The sequence below is a fragment of the Oryza glaberrima genome, chromosome 7, assembly GCF_000147395.1.
Source record: "Oryza glaberrima chromosome 7, OglaRS2, whole genome shotgun sequence".
Taxonomy (NCBI): Eukaryota; Viridiplantae; Streptophyta; class Magnoliopsida; order Poales; family Poaceae; genus Oryza; species Oryza glaberrima.
In genome coordinates this window covers 7,382,135-7,404,846 of record NC_068332.1, presented here as the reverse complement: position 1 = coordinate 7,404,846, position 22,712 = coordinate 7,382,135, and the positions used below count along the sequence as shown (strand labels likewise).

At 41.9% G+C, this 22,712-nt stretch overlaps 1 protein-coding gene and 1 pseudogene across 3 annotated transcripts; one reads left to right on the top strand and one right to left on the bottom strand.

Moving 5' to 3' along the window:
• Window positions 1-11,618: 11,618 nt before the first annotated feature.
• LOC127779684 (APETALA2-like protein 3) lies at window positions 11,619-18,075 on the bottom strand. Of its 3 annotated transcripts, XR_008018719.1 has the most exons (11): window positions 17,438-18,072; window positions 17,310-17,335; window positions 17,158-17,188; window positions 16,987-17,074; window positions 16,730-16,875; window positions 16,071-16,115; window positions 15,879-15,982; window positions 15,646-15,782; window positions 15,104-15,205; window positions 13,967-14,383; window positions 11,619-13,873 (listed from the first exon to the last, which is right to left on the bottom strand). XR_008018719.1 is itself a non-coding variant. In XM_052306546.1 (10 exons), the coding sequence occupies exons 1-10, from the start codon at window positions 17,854-17,856 to the stop codon at window positions 14,171-14,173; spliced, it is 1,311 nt and encodes a 436-aa protein (XP_052162506.1). In that variant the 5' UTR covers window positions 17,857-18,072; the 3' UTR covers window positions 13,883-14,170. The 3 variants fall into 3 exon arrangements, 2 of the variants coding, with proteins under 2 accessions (XP_052162506.1, XP_052162507.1); XM_052306546.1 differs by lacking the exon at window positions 11,619-13,873 and having other exon boundaries at window positions 13,883-14,383; XM_052306547.1 differs by lacking the exons at window positions 11,619-13,873; window positions 15,104-15,205 and having other exon boundaries at window positions 13,883-14,383; window positions 17,438-18,075.
• A 2,946-nt stretch (window positions 18,076-21,021) lies between these two features.
• Window positions 21,022-22,083, top strand: LOC127779908 (uncharacterized; annotated as a pseudogene).
• Window positions 22,084-22,712: the final 629 nt, after the last annotated feature.

The following is a 22,712-nucleotide window of genomic DNA, read 5'->3' as shown; positions in this document are numbered from 1 at the left end:
TCATGGCAACATTTGTACTAGACTAGATGATCCCAAATCACCTCCAATGCAACTATTTCTATCATCTACTAGAAACTCAATAGATAAAATTAACGTAACTATTTTTATCATCTACTAGCAACTCAATAGATGACATTAAAGAGAGTTGCTGACTATCTAACCAACTATTACACACCCCAAATTTAAATTTAACATTTGGTTTCCTCCAATATCTTTCCAATCGCTAATTATACCCTCTAAAACAAAAATATATGCTAATTTTCATTCTCAACCATTAACTTAGAAAAACTGTTTATTTATAACATGTTGCCCATTGTCATCCTGCAGCATCATGATATAAGTCATGCAAACAAACTCGATCAGTTCTGAACAGCTTTCACAAAGTTTACATGTAGGGCATGTGCAATGCGCCGTATTTCTTGATATCATGTAGCAAGCATTAACACGTACCAAGCAAATCTCGTGTCATGTCTAACAACCAATAACACGTAACAAACTTTAACCGCCAAGCTCACTTATTTGTTTCAAAATAGCTGTCAACTAGATGAACGGAGGGAGTACCACATTAGACCTTTAAATTTAAATTTTAGGACTAAATCAAGACAAAAGAATGAGTAATGAGCAACTAGAAGTATCACATGTCGAGCCACCCATCATACTCAACAACAAAAAGCCATCCATCGGCCAGCAAGGAAAAGTCGGTCACATCTTGTACTAGCAGTGTATGAAACATATGTAATTATTATTCTCCAATTAGTTCACACAAAGTGTATTGTACTTGTTCCTTCAGAACATCTATTTGTATCCATGCCCATTGCCCAATATACATTTAGACCACGATAGAAGAAGATCCATATATCACTTCCATCCTGCTCTGGTAATGTATGCACTATTCTATCAACACTAGAGACATGATATGGAAGAGGTTTCATATGCTGTGAATCCAACAGCTCGTAACATTCAGAGTAGAAATCTGACCAGTAAAATTGTTTTGATGATGTGGTTGCATAATTTTGCAACAAAACTTACCCAATCCACTTATATAGATCAGAGATCGCAACACAGTACAACAATATCAACCTCCTACAACACATAAGTCAGGATCTGGGTATCATTCATTTGCAGCAGGATTTGTGACTGCTCTGATCAACCTCATGCCCTCCAATCCCCCATAATCCCTCCACAACTAAACAAATATACATACATACGAATTCTAAAAAAAATGCAAAGCAATGGTGTAGTTATTAGTGCAATGTTAACATGTTAAAGATGTCAATTCGCCATGTTGCATGAGCACAAAGTTTAAATACTGAGAGTGGGTTTAGCGAGTGAGGGTCCTCTGCAGTACTGCACATACAGTACTGCTCACTGATATGTGGGCCTCATAGACCCTCTGGCCCACATGTTAGTGGGCATGTGCAGTACAGCAGAGGATTTGAATTGGGGGATAGTGCATAGACATTCGCACGACTATTGACAAGCAAATGCTATCACTGCACCATGTCATAGAACTCCCATCATTCTTCAACAGAGAAACTTTTCCTATGCTCTTCAGCGAGGAAACTTTTCCTCTCCTCTTCTCGTCTTGTGGGCCACCTGTGTTCCGACAGTTCAGCTCATGTGACGTAATCCTCTCAAATAAAAGTATCAAAGGCAAAATCTAAATAGTGCATACGCACTGTTTAGGCTTAAGTAGACCACACTCTACTTTTTTAGTCAAATACCCGTATCTTTTTAAATCTGGTTTATTTTTTTACCATCCGATTACATCATTATATCCGTTGCAATTAAAATTTATAACAAGATCTCACATGATTATATTCTGATGAAAGAGATATACATGTTGTAAATTACTTTCATCATATATGTAAATTACTTTTAGATTTGATTAAATTACTTCCTGGATATTTGTAAAAGTAAATTCAATAAAGCCTAAAAGTAATTTACACATATTATAAATGTAACATACTAACATAACACGAAATGAAAGTAAGTTATCATGGCACTAAAAGTAAATCCGTTGTAGGGGTAAAAACATGAGTCTTAAGTTACATGTTCACAATATAATCAATTTCTAGAAATTCAACTGAATCAACACAAAGTATAGAACAGAATAAAGACGGCAACAAAAGTAACATGTTCACAGTATTATCAATTTCTAAGAAGTAATTTAATCAAATTTAAAAGTAATTACATTTATGAGAAAAGTAATATTGATATATAATAAAAGATATTTACAACATATATATTTTCTTCATTAGAATATAATCATATAAGATCTTGCTGTAAAGATTTAATTAAACAAATACAACGGTATAATCGGATTGTAGATCGGATAAGTAATTTAAGGGAAAATTTTATATGAAGTTTAAATGTAGCGGGAATCTTTGTTTCATGCTCACATGTGGGAAAGTGATGCATATTATTTTTTGGTATTTATTGAAATGGTAATTATTTAAGATTAATTAGTGCACAAGCACTGTGCAGTGGTGTCCGTCTTTGATCTGTTTGCGTGCAATATTTATGAAAAAAGGACAACAAAACCTTCCATTTAATTTGGAAAAGCAAGCTTTCTACAAAAAGAAAATCTCAGATTTAAGAAAATGCTGTGCTTTGAACATAATTAATTATCAAGATGTGCGCGCGCACAGTTTTTTTTTTCCAGAAACTAACAGCGTGCAGACACCCAAGCACAACTCCATCAAAAACAAAGTTATACTTATGGATCACAGTGGCATGGGCACATGACATGGTTTAGCAACAAACAAAACGAGGATATCGAGATGTGGGGTTGTTCTTTTTACTGTCACTTTCAACCCTACCAAATTTTAACATAACCAAACTTATTATGGCAGCAACAAACCAAACATATCCTTACCATTCCAACTCTGCCAAAAAAAATTTAATTCTGGAAGTTTCCACTCTCAAACACTCAACCAAATTTGGGTAAATTAGCTTCAAACCAAGCGCATCCAACACTATCAAATTTTAGTGATGCCGAAATGTGCTAAAATTTGACATTACCAAAAGTTTGGTAGGGGTGACAATGGCAACAAAGTAAACAAGCCTGCATAGAAAAGTGCCAGATTGCCAAAGTAGCTTAGGTTACGTTCGTTTCTACACCTTCCCAACTTTACTTCCTCATTTATTTCCACGCGCGCACTTCCCAAACGGATGAACAATATATTTTTTTCAAAAATTTTCTATGAAATTAAAAAGTTGTTGTAAAAATTATATTAATGCATTTTTCAATTTTTTTCTAATACTTAATTAACCATTGTCACGCCCAGAAATTCCCGAATAGAATTCCAGGCAGAATGTGCATTAAAACCCCTGTCCAGGACCGGCCAGGGTTCACAAACGACAAAGTTAACATACAGATCTACGTCTTACAAACATTATAAAAGTCTTACATAACTGCAGCAGAAATTAAAAGGATAACTAGAGCTAAGCCTTGACTTGGATAGCAGCGGAAGACACCATTCCACAGGCATCCTCGATGGCACAAACGAAGCCTACTCCTCTGAGAAGCCACCATCTGACGCATACTCAAACTCTGGGGTTGGGAGATAGAGCAAGACTGAGTACTACCCACTATACTCAACAAGTCATACTGGAACTGAGGGTATGATGCAGGATATAACCAAAGAGAGCTAAAGGGGGTTCATTTGCATAAAGCTAGCATTTATAAACAGTAGTTGAAAGTGGTAAATCAGTTGTAATAATTATCCATCATTTAACCCAATCACTGCTCAACGCTACACCACGTTGAGACAGGCCCAAACCACCACCTGAACTAATCAGTTCCATTACGCTAAGCTAAGGGTGAGACTAATCACAGTGAATCTGGTTGACCGCCCATAACCACGAGCACGGCTATTCGAATAGTTTTACTCTGATCATAGGTATACAACTGTACCCACAAGACACAGCCCCACGACACATTCCCGTGAGCCGACATGCCATCACGACATACCAAAAAGAGGCCGTGACAGGACCCTTCGCATAACCCCTCTAACCAAGCACACCACACCTCAAGTTTCACCCCCACTCCTCAAAAGGCAATGGGCACCTCTCATGCCTAGGTGAGTCCGGAAGCGACAAAGGCCATCGCAGGGCCCATTCCGCTCCATCACGCCCACCCTTACCTGGATGCGTCGGCTAGAGGAAAGCTACACTACAACTCCAGCCGTTGCCCACGCTGCTTGTGGTAAGTACGATAAGTTCTTCCAGGGCATCCTGCGAACCGGTCCTTAATCGCCATGGGCACGACCAGCAAAACCATGCACCCACAGCCCACCATTTAGTGTATTTTAATTAACCAACACCATTGCGGTGGCACTAAACCAAAGTCATGCTAGATTCCAAAGTCTATGTATAGTGTGTTTCCCCCTTTGTGTACTAGTTGAACTAAGCATAACTATGCAATTCCTAATCCAACATATAGCCATGTTACAACCTAAGCTAGCAAAGGAATAAGATGAACAAATAGTATGGCTGATAATAGTAGGTAAACATCCCATCTAGTAACATTATAAAACAATGCATAATTTTAAAGAAAACATAGAGCATTTGCAGTATAGGATCAATATGTTCAAGTAACAAGCATGACTTGCCTTGCTCTGCGGCTAGAGGGACCTCGGCGACTATTTCAAAGTACACCGGAGCGTCGAGAGAGCCAGAATCTACGCGACATACAAGGCAAACAATGCAAACATGCTATAAGACTACTAAAACAGAGAACAAAACAATTTTTAATGGATTCTTTGCATTTTTCTTGATTTACTGAGACTTGAATGGGCTTAAACGGAGCACAGTGGACCGAGTCCACGGGACTGGGGAGAGGGAGCACCATGTGACGCTGACGTGGCGCCGAGGTGGCGCACACGCTGGCGGCCAAGTGGGCGGCAGATGAGCGGCCCCGATCTACCTGAGGGTAGATCAGACGGCGGAGGCGGCTCGCAGTCGGCGCACACGGACGGCTTAAGCCGGCCCGGCGCCATGGCGACGCGGCGGCGGCGGCGCGGGCGGCGACCTGCGGCGAATGGCTGGCGGCGAAGAGCGGCGGCGATTCGACGGCGCTACAAGGGGGAGAGGGAGAGAGGGAGAGGGAGAGGAGATGCCGGTCCTCACCGAGGGATTCGGTCGGCATGGAGGAAGGCGACGGCGAACGGCGAACGGCGACGATGGGCGGCGAGATGTTGACGGCCACGAGCGACCGAGCTTCGTGGTAACCTAGGGAACACAATGGGGAGCGCCTGCCGAAGGCGGCGGCCATGGCGATGCTCACCAGCGCGAGGTGGACGGCGGGCTCCGGTGGCGGACCTCGATGGCGAAGGGGTGGACGGCGTGGCTCACTAGACGGTGAGCACGACGGCGTCGATGGCACGGCTCGACGCGGCGGCTAGCGGCGACCAGAGCAGTGGCGGCGACGGCGGAGAGGTGGGCAACGACGCTAGGGCGATGGGGAGTTCGGGAGCGAACGGCGGAAAAAGGAAAAAGGTAGAGGAGGAAGGGCCATTTATATAGGGGTAGGGAGTGCGGGAACGGCTGGGAGTGGCGCGGATTCGCCGGCGAAGTGGGGGAGGTGGAGGAGGAGAGAGAGGCGGGATTCAAAAATTGAATCCCGGCTGTCTCGAGTGCGAGCGCGGGCAGGAGAGGGTGTAGTGGGGTGCGGAGAGTGGACGGCATGCGCGGGCACGGGCGACGTCCGCCCGGGAGGCGCGGGAGCGGCAGTTGCGGGAGGCGGCGGCCGGAGGTTGGGGAGGACCTGACAGGTGGGTCCCACGTGTCGGTGACCACGAGAGAGAGAGGAGGGGGCGCGCGGGCCGGTGGGCCTCGTCCTGAGGCTAGCCCAGCGAAGGGGTGCGGGAGGGAAACGGGCCAACGGCCCAACAAGGGAAAAAGGAGGGGGGAAAGAGAAAAAGAAAAAGGAAATTGATTTCCAGGGCTTTAATAATTGCTTGTGCTCAATTTTAATTGATTAAAATTATTTCTAGAGCTCTGAAAATTCCACTAAAAATCCTATTAGCATATTTTGACATGTAGAACCCAAGAAAAATTATAGATGCCATTTTCGATTATTAAATGCATTTATTAAATTAGGGTTTCTCTCTTGCCATTACACAAATAATTTCTTAAGACCATTTATTAATTCAATTTAGACTTGGGAGAAGAACTTCAGGATGTAACATCCATGCACTAATAAACTATGTCGTTTTCCATGTTGGAAGGAAAGGTTCCCAACTCGTTGAAATGAACAGAGCCTTAATGGTTTGGCATTATAATTAATCCATCCAAGCCTGCGTCTAATGTATGATAGAAGATTTGGAGCGAGGTGTGTGCCACAGTCACGTTCATCCTCGTTGTATCTTATAAACTTAAATTTAAGACCTACAGATTCGTGAAAATGAGTAGTGAGCAATGAAAAGAATCAACGGTCCAAAACTCCAAGCCCATCATGGCCTAGCAATGTGAGTTATCGTCCATCTATCTCAATTTCTCCCTTCTCATTGCATTCGTGATCTTTCCTCAAGAATGTCGGAATTTTATATTATTCTCACATGGAGTAGTAGTTTAATTCCTGCAAACTTTCTTTTTAAGAAAAATCTTCATTCCAAAGTTTTTACCACATTAGACCTTTAAGTTTAAATTTTTGGGTGCATCAAAACATAAGCATGAGTAATGAGCACCTGAAAGTATCACACGCGTTCGTCATGGATTTCTACCCACAATAGAGAAATATCATATATTATCCTACACACATTGAAGGCGAAATGATTTCTCAGGATGCAATACAAATTAATTTACACCAGGGGAATGTTTCACCACTACACATGCTTATAATATAAAGAGAAAAAACTGATGACTAATACCACCTTAATGATGCGGTTGCATAATTTTGCAAGTTAACTTGCCACTTACACCTATATATTTAGATCAAATCGTGACACACTGAAACTATATATTGACCATATAAGCAAGGATATTAGTACCGTTAGTAGAAAAATTTGTACCTACTCTGATCAAACTCATTCCCTGTCCAAATTTAACTGATACCCTGCCCAAAGTAAGTTTGAAATTTGTTTTCCTCCAATCCCCATAACCCATCCACAACTAAACAAATATATCTCCATAGTGGTTTTGAAAAATGCAAAGCAACTGTGTATTTATCCTACAGTGCTAACCAATTGCTGATTGCCATGTTGCATTAGCACAACTAACGACCACATGCAAGAAAAGACACTGTTTCTAAAATGCTTTCACAAAGTTTACATGCATGGCACGGGCGTCTAAGAGCAGGTACAATAGCAGACTATTAGCCAGCTATAAACATATTTTAATGAGATAAAAGATAAGAGAGAAGAACAGCGGGCTACAGATCTGTAGCCGGCTGTAGCACAGTCTTCAAGACACAATGTGTGTATGATATGTGGGACCATATATTAATAGTATAGTAAGCAACTATTGTATGAATTGGCTATTAGATCGGCTATAGATGAATTGGGGCTTGTAGTGGGCTATACTATTAAACTTGCTCTAAGATGTGCCAAAATATAACTTCGGATATTTAACACTGTGGATCTGAGAGGGAATATTTAACACTTACGAATCTGAACATAGTTGTCCAGAACTCCAGATTTAGATTCCTAGGTAATATTTAAGGGCATCCATAATATAGTGTTAGAACCAGGGTTCATTATATCGGTTTAGGGTTTTTGATCAGGGGTCACCGAAATCCTGAAATTTCAAAAATTTCGGTCCAAAATTTCCGAAATTTTGAACAAAATTTAGTTGAATTTGAACAAATATTACCCAAATTCATGAAAAAATTGAAAATTTCAAAATATTCATCCGAATTAATATCGTATCCCGAAATTTCCAACCCTGGTTAGAACATGTAGTAAGTGTTAAATATTCCCTCTATCCCAAAATATAAGTGATTTTGGGTGATGTGACAGATCCTAGTACTATAAATCTGAACAGGCTCTTGTCCGGATTTATAGTACTAGAATGTGTCACATCCACCTAAAATCTCTTATATTTTGGGATGAACGGAATATGTGCTTGTTATCAAGTAACAAACATTATGAGAGCAGTAAATAATTACTACCAGTGCATAGCCTTATTATTGGTAGTAAGGAAATAAAATATGTTGTGACGGGTCCCATCTCACTTTTTTAAATCACACCAAAGCTTATGATAGATTGGTTGAATGTGGATCCCACTTTATTTCCCTCACTTACATACACACACTTTTTTAAAAAACTAACTTACATACACACATTGTGAGGTCTTCCTACTAGTTGCTTTATCTCACAAGGAATCCACACTTGTTGCATGGTTTGGCAATAAGAATTGTTGATACTCTAATCAAGTACTCTCTCTGGCCCAAAATATAAAAAGTTTTGGTTGGATGGGACACATCTAAGTAATACTAATCAGAATATGTCCCATCCAACCAAAATTTATTTGGAGACAGATGGAGTACTAGATTACTATTCCGTCCGTCCCAAAATAATATTAAGTGCAGTTTTGTACTACTCATGTCTAGTGTATAACCGTTCGTCTTATTTGAAAATATTTATAATTAGTATTTTTATTGTTATTAGATGATAAAACATACATAATTCTTTATGTGTAATTATCTTTTTAAAAAATTATAATTTTTTTAAATAAGACGGATTTCCACAACTACACTTATTTTAGGATAGAGGTAGTATTTTGTAAGGAAAGAAGTAACAACTACACATATCAAGCAAAAATATCTCAACAATCATTAGGGAAATAATGCACATTTTCCTATACTCCATCTATAGTACCATAAAAGAATCATAGTATACGATATGACATATTTTAATGCTACGAATCTATCTATAATTCGTTTGTTTTCTAATGGAAGAGAGGAAGAATGCGCGTAGCAAAACACGCATCAGGGAACCAAAGAAACAGTATCCTGTCGTACCAATGCCGGCATGTCGCCACAGCTGCAACCCCCCTCTCCATCACTCACATGAATACTGTACAGTAGGACAGTACCACCTCTCTCTCTGGGTCTGAGAGACTCTGAGTCTCTGAGACAGTCTGACTCTGGCTCTGCTCAAAGAGAAAGGGGAACCCAAACCCCAAACCCCTGCAAGAGCAAGGCGTACGGCGTCCTGGTCACTGGTCAGCCGATGCGACGCTAGATAGGGGGGGTAGCTAGCTAGTACTCGAGTGATGAAAGCCGGTCTCGCCATTCACAGGCACCTACCACTGTTCTCCAAAAGGAGCCGAGCTACACACACGCACTGGCAGAGATGACTGTGATCTATCGAGAGAAAGACAGGGAGAGATTGATCTATAGGGGCAGTTCCGGGGACCCAAAGTGCCCCCAGCCTAAGCGAGATACAGGTACAAATTGCATTCTTTTCTTTTCTCTTCTCTATCTTCTCTCGTTTTCCTTTTCCTATTATTTGTGCTCTCTATACGTATCCACTGAACTTTTGGAGAGCAACTAGACCAATAGCCTTGGCTCCTGTTTGCCTCTAACTATAATTGGCGGAGAAAAGAAGATAGGGGCATAAACAATGTGATGAGGTGGTGAGTCATCTGATTGTCCGGGCAGATCCTCCATAGATACCACCGCCTCGAGCAGATCTATCGTTGAGGCCATTGCTCTAAGTAGATTTGCCCTGACAAAGAGCTTGACTACACGTCTTGATCGACTATTGCGAGCTTGCCCTCATCTGATTTGTGCCGCTGCGTGCTCATCCTTACAGTATGAGAAATGGAGATTTGGCGACGACAAATGGGCCCATCATCTGCAGGGGAGGCGCTGAAATTTTGACAAAATGACACTTTCAAAAAATTTCTTTGAAGAATGAACTGTGGCAAAAACTAATAACAAAAATAAACCTATAGTTCATCGCCATCGAGATTAGCGCTGAGCTATAACGTCTCAGCGCCCGCAATCTTGGTGTTGAGTTCTTGTCCAAGGTGACGCCGGTTTGCTAAGCCACGGAGAAGCTCGACGGCTGCTAAGTCTAGTTCTAGCGTGTGGCATCGATGATGGGGAGGCCACGCAGCCGAGGGAGTGGCGGTAGTGACCTTGCCCTCCCCTCCATCTCCCAGATCTGACCGGAGGAGCGGGGCCGGCTATGTATAGATCCAACAGCAGTGGTGGCGGTAGGTCACGGGGGCATGGATTCGACGATGATGACTTCGTCTCGGCTGTGGCTTCCCCTCAGCAGATCCTCCTCCACAGTGTGAAGGAGACCAGTGGCAACGATGAAGAGAATGGATCTAGCAGTGGCGGTGCTCAAGACCACTGGATTCGCCTCCACGGCGGCAAAAGAGAGGGATGGTGGTGGTGAAGGAGGTGGGTCTGGTAGCGGCGGTGTTCGGGGTCGCCGGGTCAACTTCCACGGCGGTGAAGATGAGGGACGACATCGTTGAAGGAGGTAGATCTTGCGGCGGTGGTGCTCAGGATCGCCGGGTCCACTTTTACGGCACCGAAGGGAAGGGTGGCGGTAGTAGATCCGGTGACGACAATAAGGGTTCCGAAGAGGGCTCAGTGATGGCCACACCAGGCCGCCGACCTATTCCCCCCCCCCTACATTTTCATTTTTTTTCTCTAAAAAACATTCTCACTGGTAGATCTCTTTCGCTTGCCCCAACGAAACTCGGTTTTCGCTCGCGACTAGCCGACGGCTAGTGAACATGCATTGTTTTCACTGGCCTTAGGTTGCTGGCGGCAATACTGGCTGCCAGCGAAAACCTATTTTGGCCTTCAGCAAAATTCTTCTTTTAGCAGTGTATTTGAATACGGATTCTATCGTGTTTCTTATACTACTTCAAAAACACTCTAGTGGTGGTGATGAGTTTGTCACCAACGCCATTGCTGGCAGGTGGAACTATGATTTACACTATATTAGGTCAGTGTACCAACCTACTTCTTCAAGACCAGCTAGCTTTTTTTTTCTTTTTAAGATGAAAAATCTTGTTTAAACCAAGTAAACATAAACATTGTTTTTTAACCAAGAGAACTTATTTTTTTTCCTATTTTGGATAATCCGTTGCACACACGAGTATTTGGCTGGTAGTGTAAAATTTTAGACTTCCACGTAAATTAAAAAAAATATGTGGGCTTAAATAGATAGTGTCACATGTTGTCTTGAAAATTTTAAAGCCACCCCTACTGTCACTTTGCATTGTGAGGAAAGGCCCATCCTAAATGTGTGCCCTTAGTCCATCTGGCCATCACTCTAGAAGTGGCATTGTTTATGCTCTAAGCAACTAAAGATGATAGGAGAGGTTCAGCTGTCATCTGGGAGGGAAGTAAAAGTGGCGCTGGCGCCTTGCTGTCCTTGGCAGTAGGCAATGACTCCAAAAACATCCTCCTAAAGATGAGCAGTTCCTATGTCCTTAAGGGAAAGAGAGAGGACATCCATCATTAGGGTTCTTTGGGGTTTAAGGGAAAGAGAGAGGATGATGATCGACTATGTACTCCTAGTCCTGTTTAGTTCACACCAAACTTTCCTCAAACTCCCAAATTTCTATCACATCACATCACATCCAAAACTTTCCTACTCACATAAACTCCCAACTTTTTTTTCCAAACTACCAACTTTTCTCAAACTTCTCCCCAATTTTAGGAGCTAAACACAGCCCTAATTTATTGAATACTAGTAACATACCCCTATGTTATAACGAATCAGACATGTATAAGGAAGGATAAACTATAAGTGTGATTGTAGGGTAAAACTTAGATCAGGTCATTACTTATATGATGCACGTGGGCGCGCTGCGCACGGTGGGAGAAGGGGATGGAAAGAGGATGACTCTACTTTTAATATAGTAGAGATATACTCTTTGCAATTTTAAATTTTTGCACAAGTAAATAGCTCAAGTGACTTTGTTTCCATTTGTTTATACTAAATTAATGGCTCCTTTGAACAGTATGATTTTCCTAGAAAGCATGGATTACAATCCCTAAGAAAATTTCCTATACATATGCCCCTGTGGATTGAGTTCCTATGTCCCACTTCCTTGGGAAACTTAAACGATGAGCACAATTGCTCAAACTTCATTCTTTCACTTTTTGAAAGGTCCAATGCAACTCTTCTCCATCTATCTACTCTCAAATGAATCTACCAAATTCCTATATGTCTTTTCTATGTATTTTTCATTTGAAGCATCCAAACAAAACATCTCATATTCATGTGTTTTAGGGTTCCTTTGATTTAGAGGAAAAACAAAGGAATTTTGGAGGGTTTTAATCCTATATGAAAATTACCTATGAAGATCTTTAAAACAAAGGATTGAATCCTATCCTATCTCTTGGAATTCATACGAAATGAACAATCCTGTAGAGAATTTGAAGGAAATTTAGCAAAAACTCCTACCTTGGAAATTTTCCTTTCAATATATCTCTCTGTATTAGTTAATTAATTTAACTATGGGAGTTAAATCAACCCCACCCAAACTCTCCCAAAAAAAAGGATATCTCAAATCCCTACCAAACATCCTAATTGTACTATTATTATGTTTGATAGATTTGGTCCATCTAATATTCCACATACTATTCTAACAAAGTGTACCAAAGAAAGGATGCATAGTCTATTCATCAAAAGCCTTGCCACCATAGACAATGCCTTTCTTTTTAAACCAAAAAAGGAAGGGCAGGCAAATATAATACTGTTATTCACAATCCAAACCCATGCATTGAAACACAGATACAGAGAAGAACTGCTGCAAAACTAAAGTCTGTTGATGTCATTGTAAAGAGCATTTGCCATGAAGTTGTCAGGTACTCAGATCAACTCTAACACCGTGTTTAGTTCCAAACATTTTGTTTCAAACTTCCAACTTTTCCATCACATCAAACCTTTCCTACACACATAAACTTCAAACCTTTCCATCACATCGCCAATTTCAACCAAACTTCCAATTTTTGCGTGAACTAAACACACCCTAACCTCAATAGCATATGTATGCAACTTTTGTAGTACTAACAGGCAAGCAAGATGCCAAAGCAAATGGACCATCACCAGCGGATGGAAAGGCAAGCATCAGATTGGCTAACAGGCAAATGGACCACCAGTATTTCCCCCAATACACTGCTAGCTAGTACTACCAGCCTACCACTATCACAATCCCAGCAAAGAAAAATGGCAGCCGTTTCACTGGAAATAGCTGTTGGCACATCAGTGCCTGGCCAGCCAGCAGCCTGCTCTGCCCTGCCTGCCTCTACTCATGAATGATACTAGTAGCTCCCCCAATTCATACGAACAAACAAACATCCATCCAACCAGGCAAAAGAAGCAGCAGAGAAGCAAACCAATAAAGAAAGAAACGGCAGCTGGGAGGGCATTGAAGAGGGCCCCTGGCAGCAGTTGGGGTAGCTTTAAGACCCCCCCTTTTAACAACCTTATTTGAGAAGAGAAAGGCAGCTGGTGATAGCTAAGCTACTCCTTAGATAGAAAAAGCAGCAGAGGACATTTCATATCTCATCTCACCTATTGCCAGTACATGCACCAGTCCCAAAACGACATTGAGCCAAAAGATGGCACACAGAAATCACCCAAAGGCCAACCCCCATCTCCACTCTCGAAGTGGCAGCCATGCATGGCAACAGTGCAGGGCGCCACTCTAGTGGCCAGAGGCAGCACAAGTGAGGGAGGAGGTGAAAGAGACAAGGCACAATAGGGGTGATCAGAAACTATGACAGAGTACAGTGGAACAGTGACCACTGGGAAGCTATCTCCACTGTCAGCAATGGAGGCAGGCGGAGGAATAGTTGCTGGATAGCAAGAAAAGGGCAAAGCTTCGCTCCACTAGACACTGGTGCGAGTGGGCCCCAGCTTTAGTGCCCACTGTTCAAATTACAACTCTGTAAAAATACAGTAGGGAGGGCCAATCACTTTTAGCCAGAATATCTTACATTAATTTTATTGTAGAGTCAAAGAGGTACAAGGGTGTTTACCTGGTAGCACGGTCACGATTCGTGGTTTCGCACTCAAAAATGAAGATAAAAGAATCATGAGCGTGAGAATTCTGATCATAACCAGGTGGAACATAGAGAGGGATATCATATGGAGAAGGTCCCTCTCTGGACAAACGACGAATGTTATCGGCAAGCGGCGGTGGATGCACGGTGAGGCGTCGCCTCCACCAGAATAGGTGGCAGTCAGGCGGTCGGGGGGAAGTAGAACTGGTGGTGGCCGGGAAATGGATGGGGGCGGGAGGAAGGCGCGCGGGCGGCGTCGGCGACGGTGCCCGTAGAGAATCCTGATGATGCTGCAGTAGGGAGTAATGGCAAAGGGGAGCCCTGCATTTGCCATGACCACGAAGTAGGGAACGACTGGGGACCCAACTCAGGTCTTTTCTCCATAGGTACTTCCTGCAGTGACCATAGCACAAGCATCAGAGTTGACCACATTAATGGTTAATGCAGCACACGTTGTTAATCACTTTTCCTAAACATGAATGGATGATTCTAACCAACGGACCTAAGTTAGGACTATCTACACATCATGCAGCTCTCTGAGGTATCAAGATTGGACCTTAGCAATGGCAGAAATAAAAGGTGGAACAATGAATAAGGCTGTGTTTAGTTGATGGCAAAGTTTGGATTTTGGTTGAAATTAGAGATAATGTGACTGAAAAGTTGTGTGTGTATAACAGGTTGATGTGATGGAAAAGAACTGAAGTTTGGATCTAAACACAGCCTAAGTGAGCATGTTATGGAGTGAAAGTTCGAAATTTCAGAGCTAACGTGAGCATTCATGGAAATATAGAGCATCTTCAGAGCTAAAGCTGCAGAGTGCAACAAGAAAGTACTAGGATGTATCAAAGGCAAGTCATCATCCACTGTATAAAGTTGGACAGCTGTGGTTCATGGAAAGTTGCAAGCTGACAGATTTACTTCCTGCTATATCTGACAGTTCACAAGGCAAACAGTATCTACGGCTACCATTATGTAATTAAAGGAACAAACATATGGTTCGTCATCTCAAGAAATAGGAGCATGGAAGTAGTAGCTAATTAGCAATCGAATGTTAACTTGAAACAAGTTTAACTGTCTTTTCAAATTGCATAAAAGTTTTGATGATAGATATACCCTGAGGTTCACAAAGAAGCCCGGACAAGGAGATGCATATAAATGTGGATGCTGGGACATTGATGTGCCCTGAGGAAGCACAGGCCACTGAGGACTTATTGGCTACAGAAAACAATCACAAAATGATACCTCAGTTAACGTTATCAGAATCAAGGTAAAAGAGCTTTGTGGCTTTGGAACTGTTATAGGTTATAAAAATACACAGACAAACAAAATATCTAGCCAGTCTCTTCAGGTGGTATTTGTTCGGCAATTTCTTTTTCAATTCAATGAACTGGAGAAAATGAATAAAAAGATTGGCTTTTCTTGATTTGGGAATACATCAACAGTGAGTTGTCATTTGTCAATAAGCTGCATAAGATGGTTCCCAGATGGTTTCATACAACAATTCTAGTGACACATACAATTAGTGTACTAATTATTTTGAAAGTGATAGTATAATGTTATGAAAAAGGACTAACCACCTGATCAAAAGAATCTGAAGACGGTCAAATCTCAAATGGTATAGCGGTTACAAACACCAAATATTGTAGCATATTTACCTGAGTAACAACAGAACTTGAAGCTTCAGGAGAATCACAATTCAACTGGAACCCAGTTAGGGTACCATCACTTTTCAGCTCATGAACGTTAGGCTGTGAAATTCTCAGATTTAAGTCAATGATGTCTCCATCAACCACTGCTAAGACAATCCCCAGTGTGCTTTTGTTAATATAAAATTTGGATTTGTCGTTCTAGTGGATAAAGCACAATATACATAGTACAAAAGAAATACCTTCATTGTCGGTTTCAGGTAGAACATCTCCATCATAAGAACTAGGATCAAAATTAGTAACAGCTTCCCTTCCATTGAAGCGGATAGCTGCCCGGTCATATGCTCTACAAGTTGAAGAGTAGATGAAAGTGAGAAGTATAGGAATAGCAAGCACATATCAAACTGAGAAGAGCAAAGTACTACTAACTGAACCTTGCAGCCTCAATTTCACTGTCAAACAATCCTAGATAGATGTACCTGCACAAAAGATCACTTATCATTGGGGAATTGACAGAATGATACTTCTGTTAATAGAACAATACCACAGAGAGAGCTCATGCCAGAATTATCTAAAGTTCACAAAGATTGTAATATATAGGAAATGCACAACTATGATACGAACAGCCAATCAAAAATTCAACGTAAATAAGCAGAACATTCTTAGTGGCAAAAACAACCAAGAGCATTGAAATGAAGCTTTTCACCTATCACTGACTTAGGACGCAAAACACAATCCCCAAGGAAACAAAAACATTTCCCCTCAATTAATTCCGTTGAGCCATTCCGATTCACTTAGTTCTTTCCTAAAGAAGATAGCAATCTATAATCATTGAACACCTGTGGTGTTCCAATAGTAAATGGCTAGTGTGTGAAGAGTCAACATCAAGGTGCCAAATCTTCAGGTGGATGTGGACTCCAGGGGTAGCCTACCATTCTCCAGCTTGGTAGTGACACATTTTTTTTCTTTCCCTTTTTGAAAAGCAAACTTGACACAGTTTTCGTTCATGGCATGAAAAATGGTCCTGAACTAATCTAAAATGTATTGTATTGTAAGTTACTAGCAAGAACAATCAATGTTTCAGGGATCTTACTTCTTGCCGAGCAGCTGGCCCATCCGAGCTTCCCACCGGCCACACTTGTGCAGTGTCACACCCCGGTACTTTGAGCTCCCCCTTGCAAATCCTGTGCTTTGGCGCCGAAGTATGTGCACAAACTCCTCCTTGGTCCAATTGCGCATCTAACAACACAGCACGAACCAATCCATCATAAACCATCACAGGCCGGTGAATGAACCTCCCCTTAGAACCTAAAGAATCACACATGACAATTGAACTATATTCCAAACAACCTGCTTCAAGTCGTCCTCATAGTCATTCAGATTAAAGTTGATATCCGCGTCGAGGCCTCTGAACTTGATCGCCGCGCGATCATAGGCCCTGCACAAGGGGTTCTACAATCTCAGCACACAGGGCAAACCAGAGCAACAATTAAGATACAATTGGTGACCATCTATAGTAACCTCGCTGCGGCATGAGCTGTATCGAAACCACCTGAAAACAGAAAAAAAAAAACAAGGCAGGAGCAAACAAATCGGAATCAAGCTAAGTAGAGACCCAAATTTAGCAGTCATGCGAGCGAATTTAGCTTGGGAGACTAGAAATAGGAGCTCACCCAGGTACACCTGCTTCCCGCAGTCCCTGCCAAAATTGGACGAGACAAACGAAGAGATTACTACTCCAATCAAGCAGAGTCAAGCAGAGGAAGTCAGCGTGAGGGAAATCGAGCAAGGCGAAGCTAACCAGATGTGCGACTCCCATCGCCCGGTCCTCCTGTAGAAGGTGACGCCCCTGTACTGGGAGCTCCGAGACCTCGGGCCGCGGCGGCTCTTCTTCCCGCCGGCGGGGGACCTCTGGCTCTGCGCCACCCCGAGATCCGCCGCGCGGCGCGGCCACGGCCCCTCCCCAGCCGCCGCCGGCGTCGGCATCGTCGGCGGTGGCGTCGACGACCCGTCCCCCGCCAGCGCCACCACCGCAGACGGCGAAGGGAAGAGCTGGCGCGTCATGACAGGCGGGGAGCACCCGTCCTCGTCGGGGCTCCCGCCGAGCAGGTCGAACCGGAAGTACCCCCCGCCGCCACCGTCGGGCGGCGGCGGCGGCGTGGACGAGCTCGACGTCGCCGCCGACCCACCCGGCGACTCCACATTGAGATCCAGCACCATACTAACCAACCGCTCTCCCCGCGCGCACCCCCACCAGCCGCGGGGCGACAGAGCGAGCTGGGTCGCCCCTACCGCTCCCCCGTCGCGCTCCCCTAGCGGCGGCAACCGGCGGCGGCGACCACGCGGGAGAGAGGAGCGGCGGAGGCTGCCATGGCAGTGGAGGTGGAGGAGGAGGGAAAAGGGGGGGAGGGATGGATGGGACGTGAGGGAGACGAAGGGTATCGCAGGTAAAACCATTTTTGTGCTGCGTCTCCGCCGGAAAGGCTACGCGTACACACACGCGCGGCGGGGGAGGGGTGACGTGGCGCGGCGGCACTGGGCGGGAGATGGAGGGTTTTTTTTTTCTTTTTCTTTTTTCAGAACGGTGGAGACTCCTACTAGTAGTAGTAGTAGTAGTATGGTTTTGTGTATGTAGGGTGTATTAAGGAGGAGTGTGCTATGCTTTGTTTGACTTGACTCTGGTCAAATAGTTGCAATGTGTTTGCCGACTACTGGTACTAGTCCCTCTAATCTAGATTATAATATAAGACGTTTTGATTTTTATCAAAGTTAAACTGCTTTAGATTTAACCAAGTTTATAAAAAAAGTAATAACATTTTCAACCCAAGACAAATTTATTATGAATATATATTCAATTATTGATTGAATCAAACTAATTTAGTATTATAAATATTACTATATGTATCTATAAATTTAGTTAAACTTAAAAGAGTTTGATTTTGACCAAAGTAAAAACGTCTTGTAACCTGAAATGAAAAGAGTAGTATATAAAGGTAGTCGTATATAGGATTGCATCACAGTGATAAAAGTTGTATTTTCCACTCGACATTGCTTTAATTTATTTTTTAGAATTATATACTAATGTTTAAAACGTATTATCAAAATGTATTGAATGTTAGAATAAAACTAATTTTGTATTGTAGATGTTGCTAATTTTCTCTATATAAGAGTATATCAAACTTTAGTAAGTAGCTAGAGAATAATTAAATCGACTTATAACATGGTTGGAGTACTTCTTTTGAAGTCAGATAAGCATATATAAATTAAGGTTGCATTTACTTGTAACAATAATTAACGGCTCTAAGCTAGCATTGTTGGCTCGTTTTATTACGGAGTAAGGATATCTATACGGCTACCTAAACTGATCCATGATATAGTGAAAACAACATTTCTAGAGCACACGATATAAACTATTTTCGTCGTTTGCTCTGCCATTAAGTTGTAAAATAGAATGAAGCAACAAAAATTGATTTATGTATAAAATTTGTATATATGTGCTCTTGGCAATTTTAAAAACCAATGCTGAAAACTAAACTATAATAAAAAAATACCTCAAAATTAACTCTAGAATTAAGTCTAAAAATTCAAATTTTGCTTTGACTCATAAGCTAACGGGCAAACGATGGAGCAAAATACAACGTGATGTTTTTAAAGGTATGGATATGAAATATAGAAACAAGGTGCTTCTTTAAAAGGAGATAAATATATTCCACCATTCCATAATATTCCTCACAAAAAAATAATATAACATACATGTTTTTATATGCACAAGACAAGCACTTTCTAGGTTGTGGTTAAATTAATGTACAATCTTTTAAAAAAATGAAGTCTAACTCAGCTTCTGGACGAGAGAGACACCCAAGCATGGCACTGCATATTCTACATAATACAATAAACTTGATTTCATAATCAAGTATAAATATCAAAGGAGCAAACAACAACAACAACAACAACAACAACAACAACAACAACAATAATAATAATTAATAATAATAATAATAATAATAATAATAAATAATTCACTGTTAAGAAAAACTTTTATGACATGATGTATCTGCAGGGACCACATGATGCGAGTGAGAAATTAAAAATTTTAAAAAAAAACTTTGTGAGCAACATTGGTTAGTGCGTGCAGCATTTCCTGTCGGCAAAATATCCACCGGTGTAGTTTCCCATTGGCCGCCCCATCCCCATGGCTGTCTTCTCCTGTGCTGCTACTGTCCACCACCAGCGTGCAGTAATGGGCAGGAAGTACCAAACACTTGTTACACAAACAAGGAAACGGATCTGTGACCCCGGGATATTTTGCGCCCGTTGCACGTAGGAACTGATTTATATATGTATATATATATATGTACTACATGCCTCCTAATTTAAGTGCAGTTGTGAGTTTTCGTATTCAATATTTGACAGTTCATCTTATTTAAAAAAATAAAAAAATTAGTTATGCATAAAGTATTATTCATGTTTTATCATCTAATAAAAAAAATACTAATCATACAAATTTTTCAAATAAGATGGACGATCAAACGCTGAACATAAACGTTGTAAAATTGCGTTCTTTTTGGACGAAGGTAGTCCTACTGTCTTCATCATTATTATATATATATATATATATATATATATATATATATAGAACTACTATATGGCGCCTTAAAGTGCTACCTGTCACAGTAACCAGACCCACCCACTGCCTACCACCCCACTCCCCTCCTGACTCCACCCACTTTGATTCACGAGTTAAATTTTTACTACTACATAGCCCACCATATATATCCACGTTTAATCAGTTAATTTTTAACTATGTATGATTCAACAACTATAATAAACGTGACTTAGCATAATGAGTTATTTATTAACTAAAGGAAACTTTTTTTCTCATACCTTAATTTTTTTTTGTTATTATTATTTTTCTTCTGTTTCATTATGTTTTTGCAAGTAATTTTTTTACTCATGTATGTCTATTTATATTAGGTGTTGATACTACTGTACGCCTGTACCCACCATTCTCATTCTTTAATTTCTCATACGATCCTGATTTTTCGGATCGACGATGAGACATATGAGAGGAGATCTAAGGGCACCCACAATGCTTATCTATAAGCTCTCTACAAGAGATACATGTCAGCATATTTTCCTACTTGAAAGGTATTAAATGAAGAGAGAGAGCAAAACTATCTTACTAACTAAGAGATAGTCTATAGAGAAAAACGAGGCAATGCATGAGAGAGCTATAGATACCAATGTAGACATATTATTAAGGTGGTTTACTATTAATCGAGTCTATTGCTGAGATGTACATGTTTTTATAGAGAACACCTTACTTTACCATTGCGGGTGCTCTAATATCCCTCAACTATCGAGGCGGATCATGGGGGATTGACGCCCTGTTCTTCTTCCTAGCCAGTGGAGGAGCGTTGGCGGCGACGTCTCTGACGGCATGGACTCGTCAGTGCGGTGGTGCCGATGGTCTTCTCCCTCGGGAGTGAGATTTTGTTTTTCTGTTTCTTTTTTATTTTCTTTTTGTATTTTTTACAGTACCAAGGAGGCTACCCCGATTTACGCTGATCTGGCGACAGTGCGGCGGTGGCAGCCATGCGGGCGAGGCCATCCCAAGCGGTGGCCGGTGACTGCGCGACCTGGTGGCGTGGTGGTCGTTGGCAGGGACGCCATCGGATCTGTGGCCACCGATGGCCGTCACGACCAGGAGCAGCCGCAGCATCATCCCTTCTCCCATCGTCTTCCATTGCAGTGGCAGGCCAGGCCTGATGGCGTCGCATCCATGGCCGCTTCCTCACCACCGCCATCACTATGGAAGATGACGACGGGAGGGACAGCAGCAACAAGAGGAGGCGGTGGCACTGCCGACACAAGCAAGTGTCATCGACGGGCTACGACGGCAAAAAACATCCACCATGCGCCGCTGCCGCCCGCTGGGCCTTCTACCCTCCTTCCAAGCAACTCCCTATGGTGGTCGCAGCGCCACTGGGATGACCTCCGATCCGTTGGTGGAGGCTGCATACAAGATGACGGCGCTTGGATCTACAGCTGCATGTGTTCATCGTCGGCTGTCGAGCTCCAGCCAGGCCTCTTCCTGTCAGTGCTGCCTAGACGCTCTGTGTGGTGGGGGTTTTTCTCTGAGGCGTCGATGCCTCGTTCATCTTCACCGGCGGAAGGAGCAGAAAGGAGGACGACGATTAAACAGTCGACGCCCGCTATTTCCGTTTTTTCTATCTAGACATCATCGAGAGCAACCCATGTTTATTTCCTCACCTCGTGTCCATGTTCTTCTTTTTTTTGTTCCTTTTTTCCCACCGTGTGTATAAGTGTATCAAGATCATCACTACATGCACGCGATTCATCCCGGTGGAGTTAAAAAATTACTAGGCCATGTCTTTTTTTATGTCAACAAAAAATCTTACTCTGCCCACTGGAAATGATAAAGTGAAAAATGCGTAGTAATTTTTTTACTTGATAAGTTTAGGAGAGACTCCAACAAGGGAAAATATATGGTGAAAACAACATATACAGTGAAAACCTGAAAACTACCTTTGGGTCGAAAAATAGATGTTCGTCAACATCAACACGAGTAAAAGTTTTACTCGCATATTCACTCATGAGTAAAAATTTTATTGGGGTAAAATCTACTCGCATATTCACTGATGAGTAAAAATTTTACTAGGAGTAAAATTTTTTACTTACGTTGACATGTACAAATCTCGGACGTCCATTTTTAAATTCAACGGTAGTTTACAAGTTTTCACTATGTATGTAGTTTGCACTAAATAATTTTCCCTAACCATGTCGAAATAACCGGTACAATAATTTTTTTACTCGACAAATCTGTTGGATGGAACTCTGATAAAGTGGACAGAGAACATGGAGTAATTTTTTCACTTAACAAATCTACGGGAGAACCCAATAAAGTGGAAAGTACAGGAAACGAGAGAGATGGATGCATTCGGAAGCATGAAAGCAATTTTTTTTACTGGCCGATCAATGCATATTGAACAGGAGCTAGTAACTTTTTAACTACTCAATATGATATCGTGTGGACGCTGTTCAAAAAGTTAAAA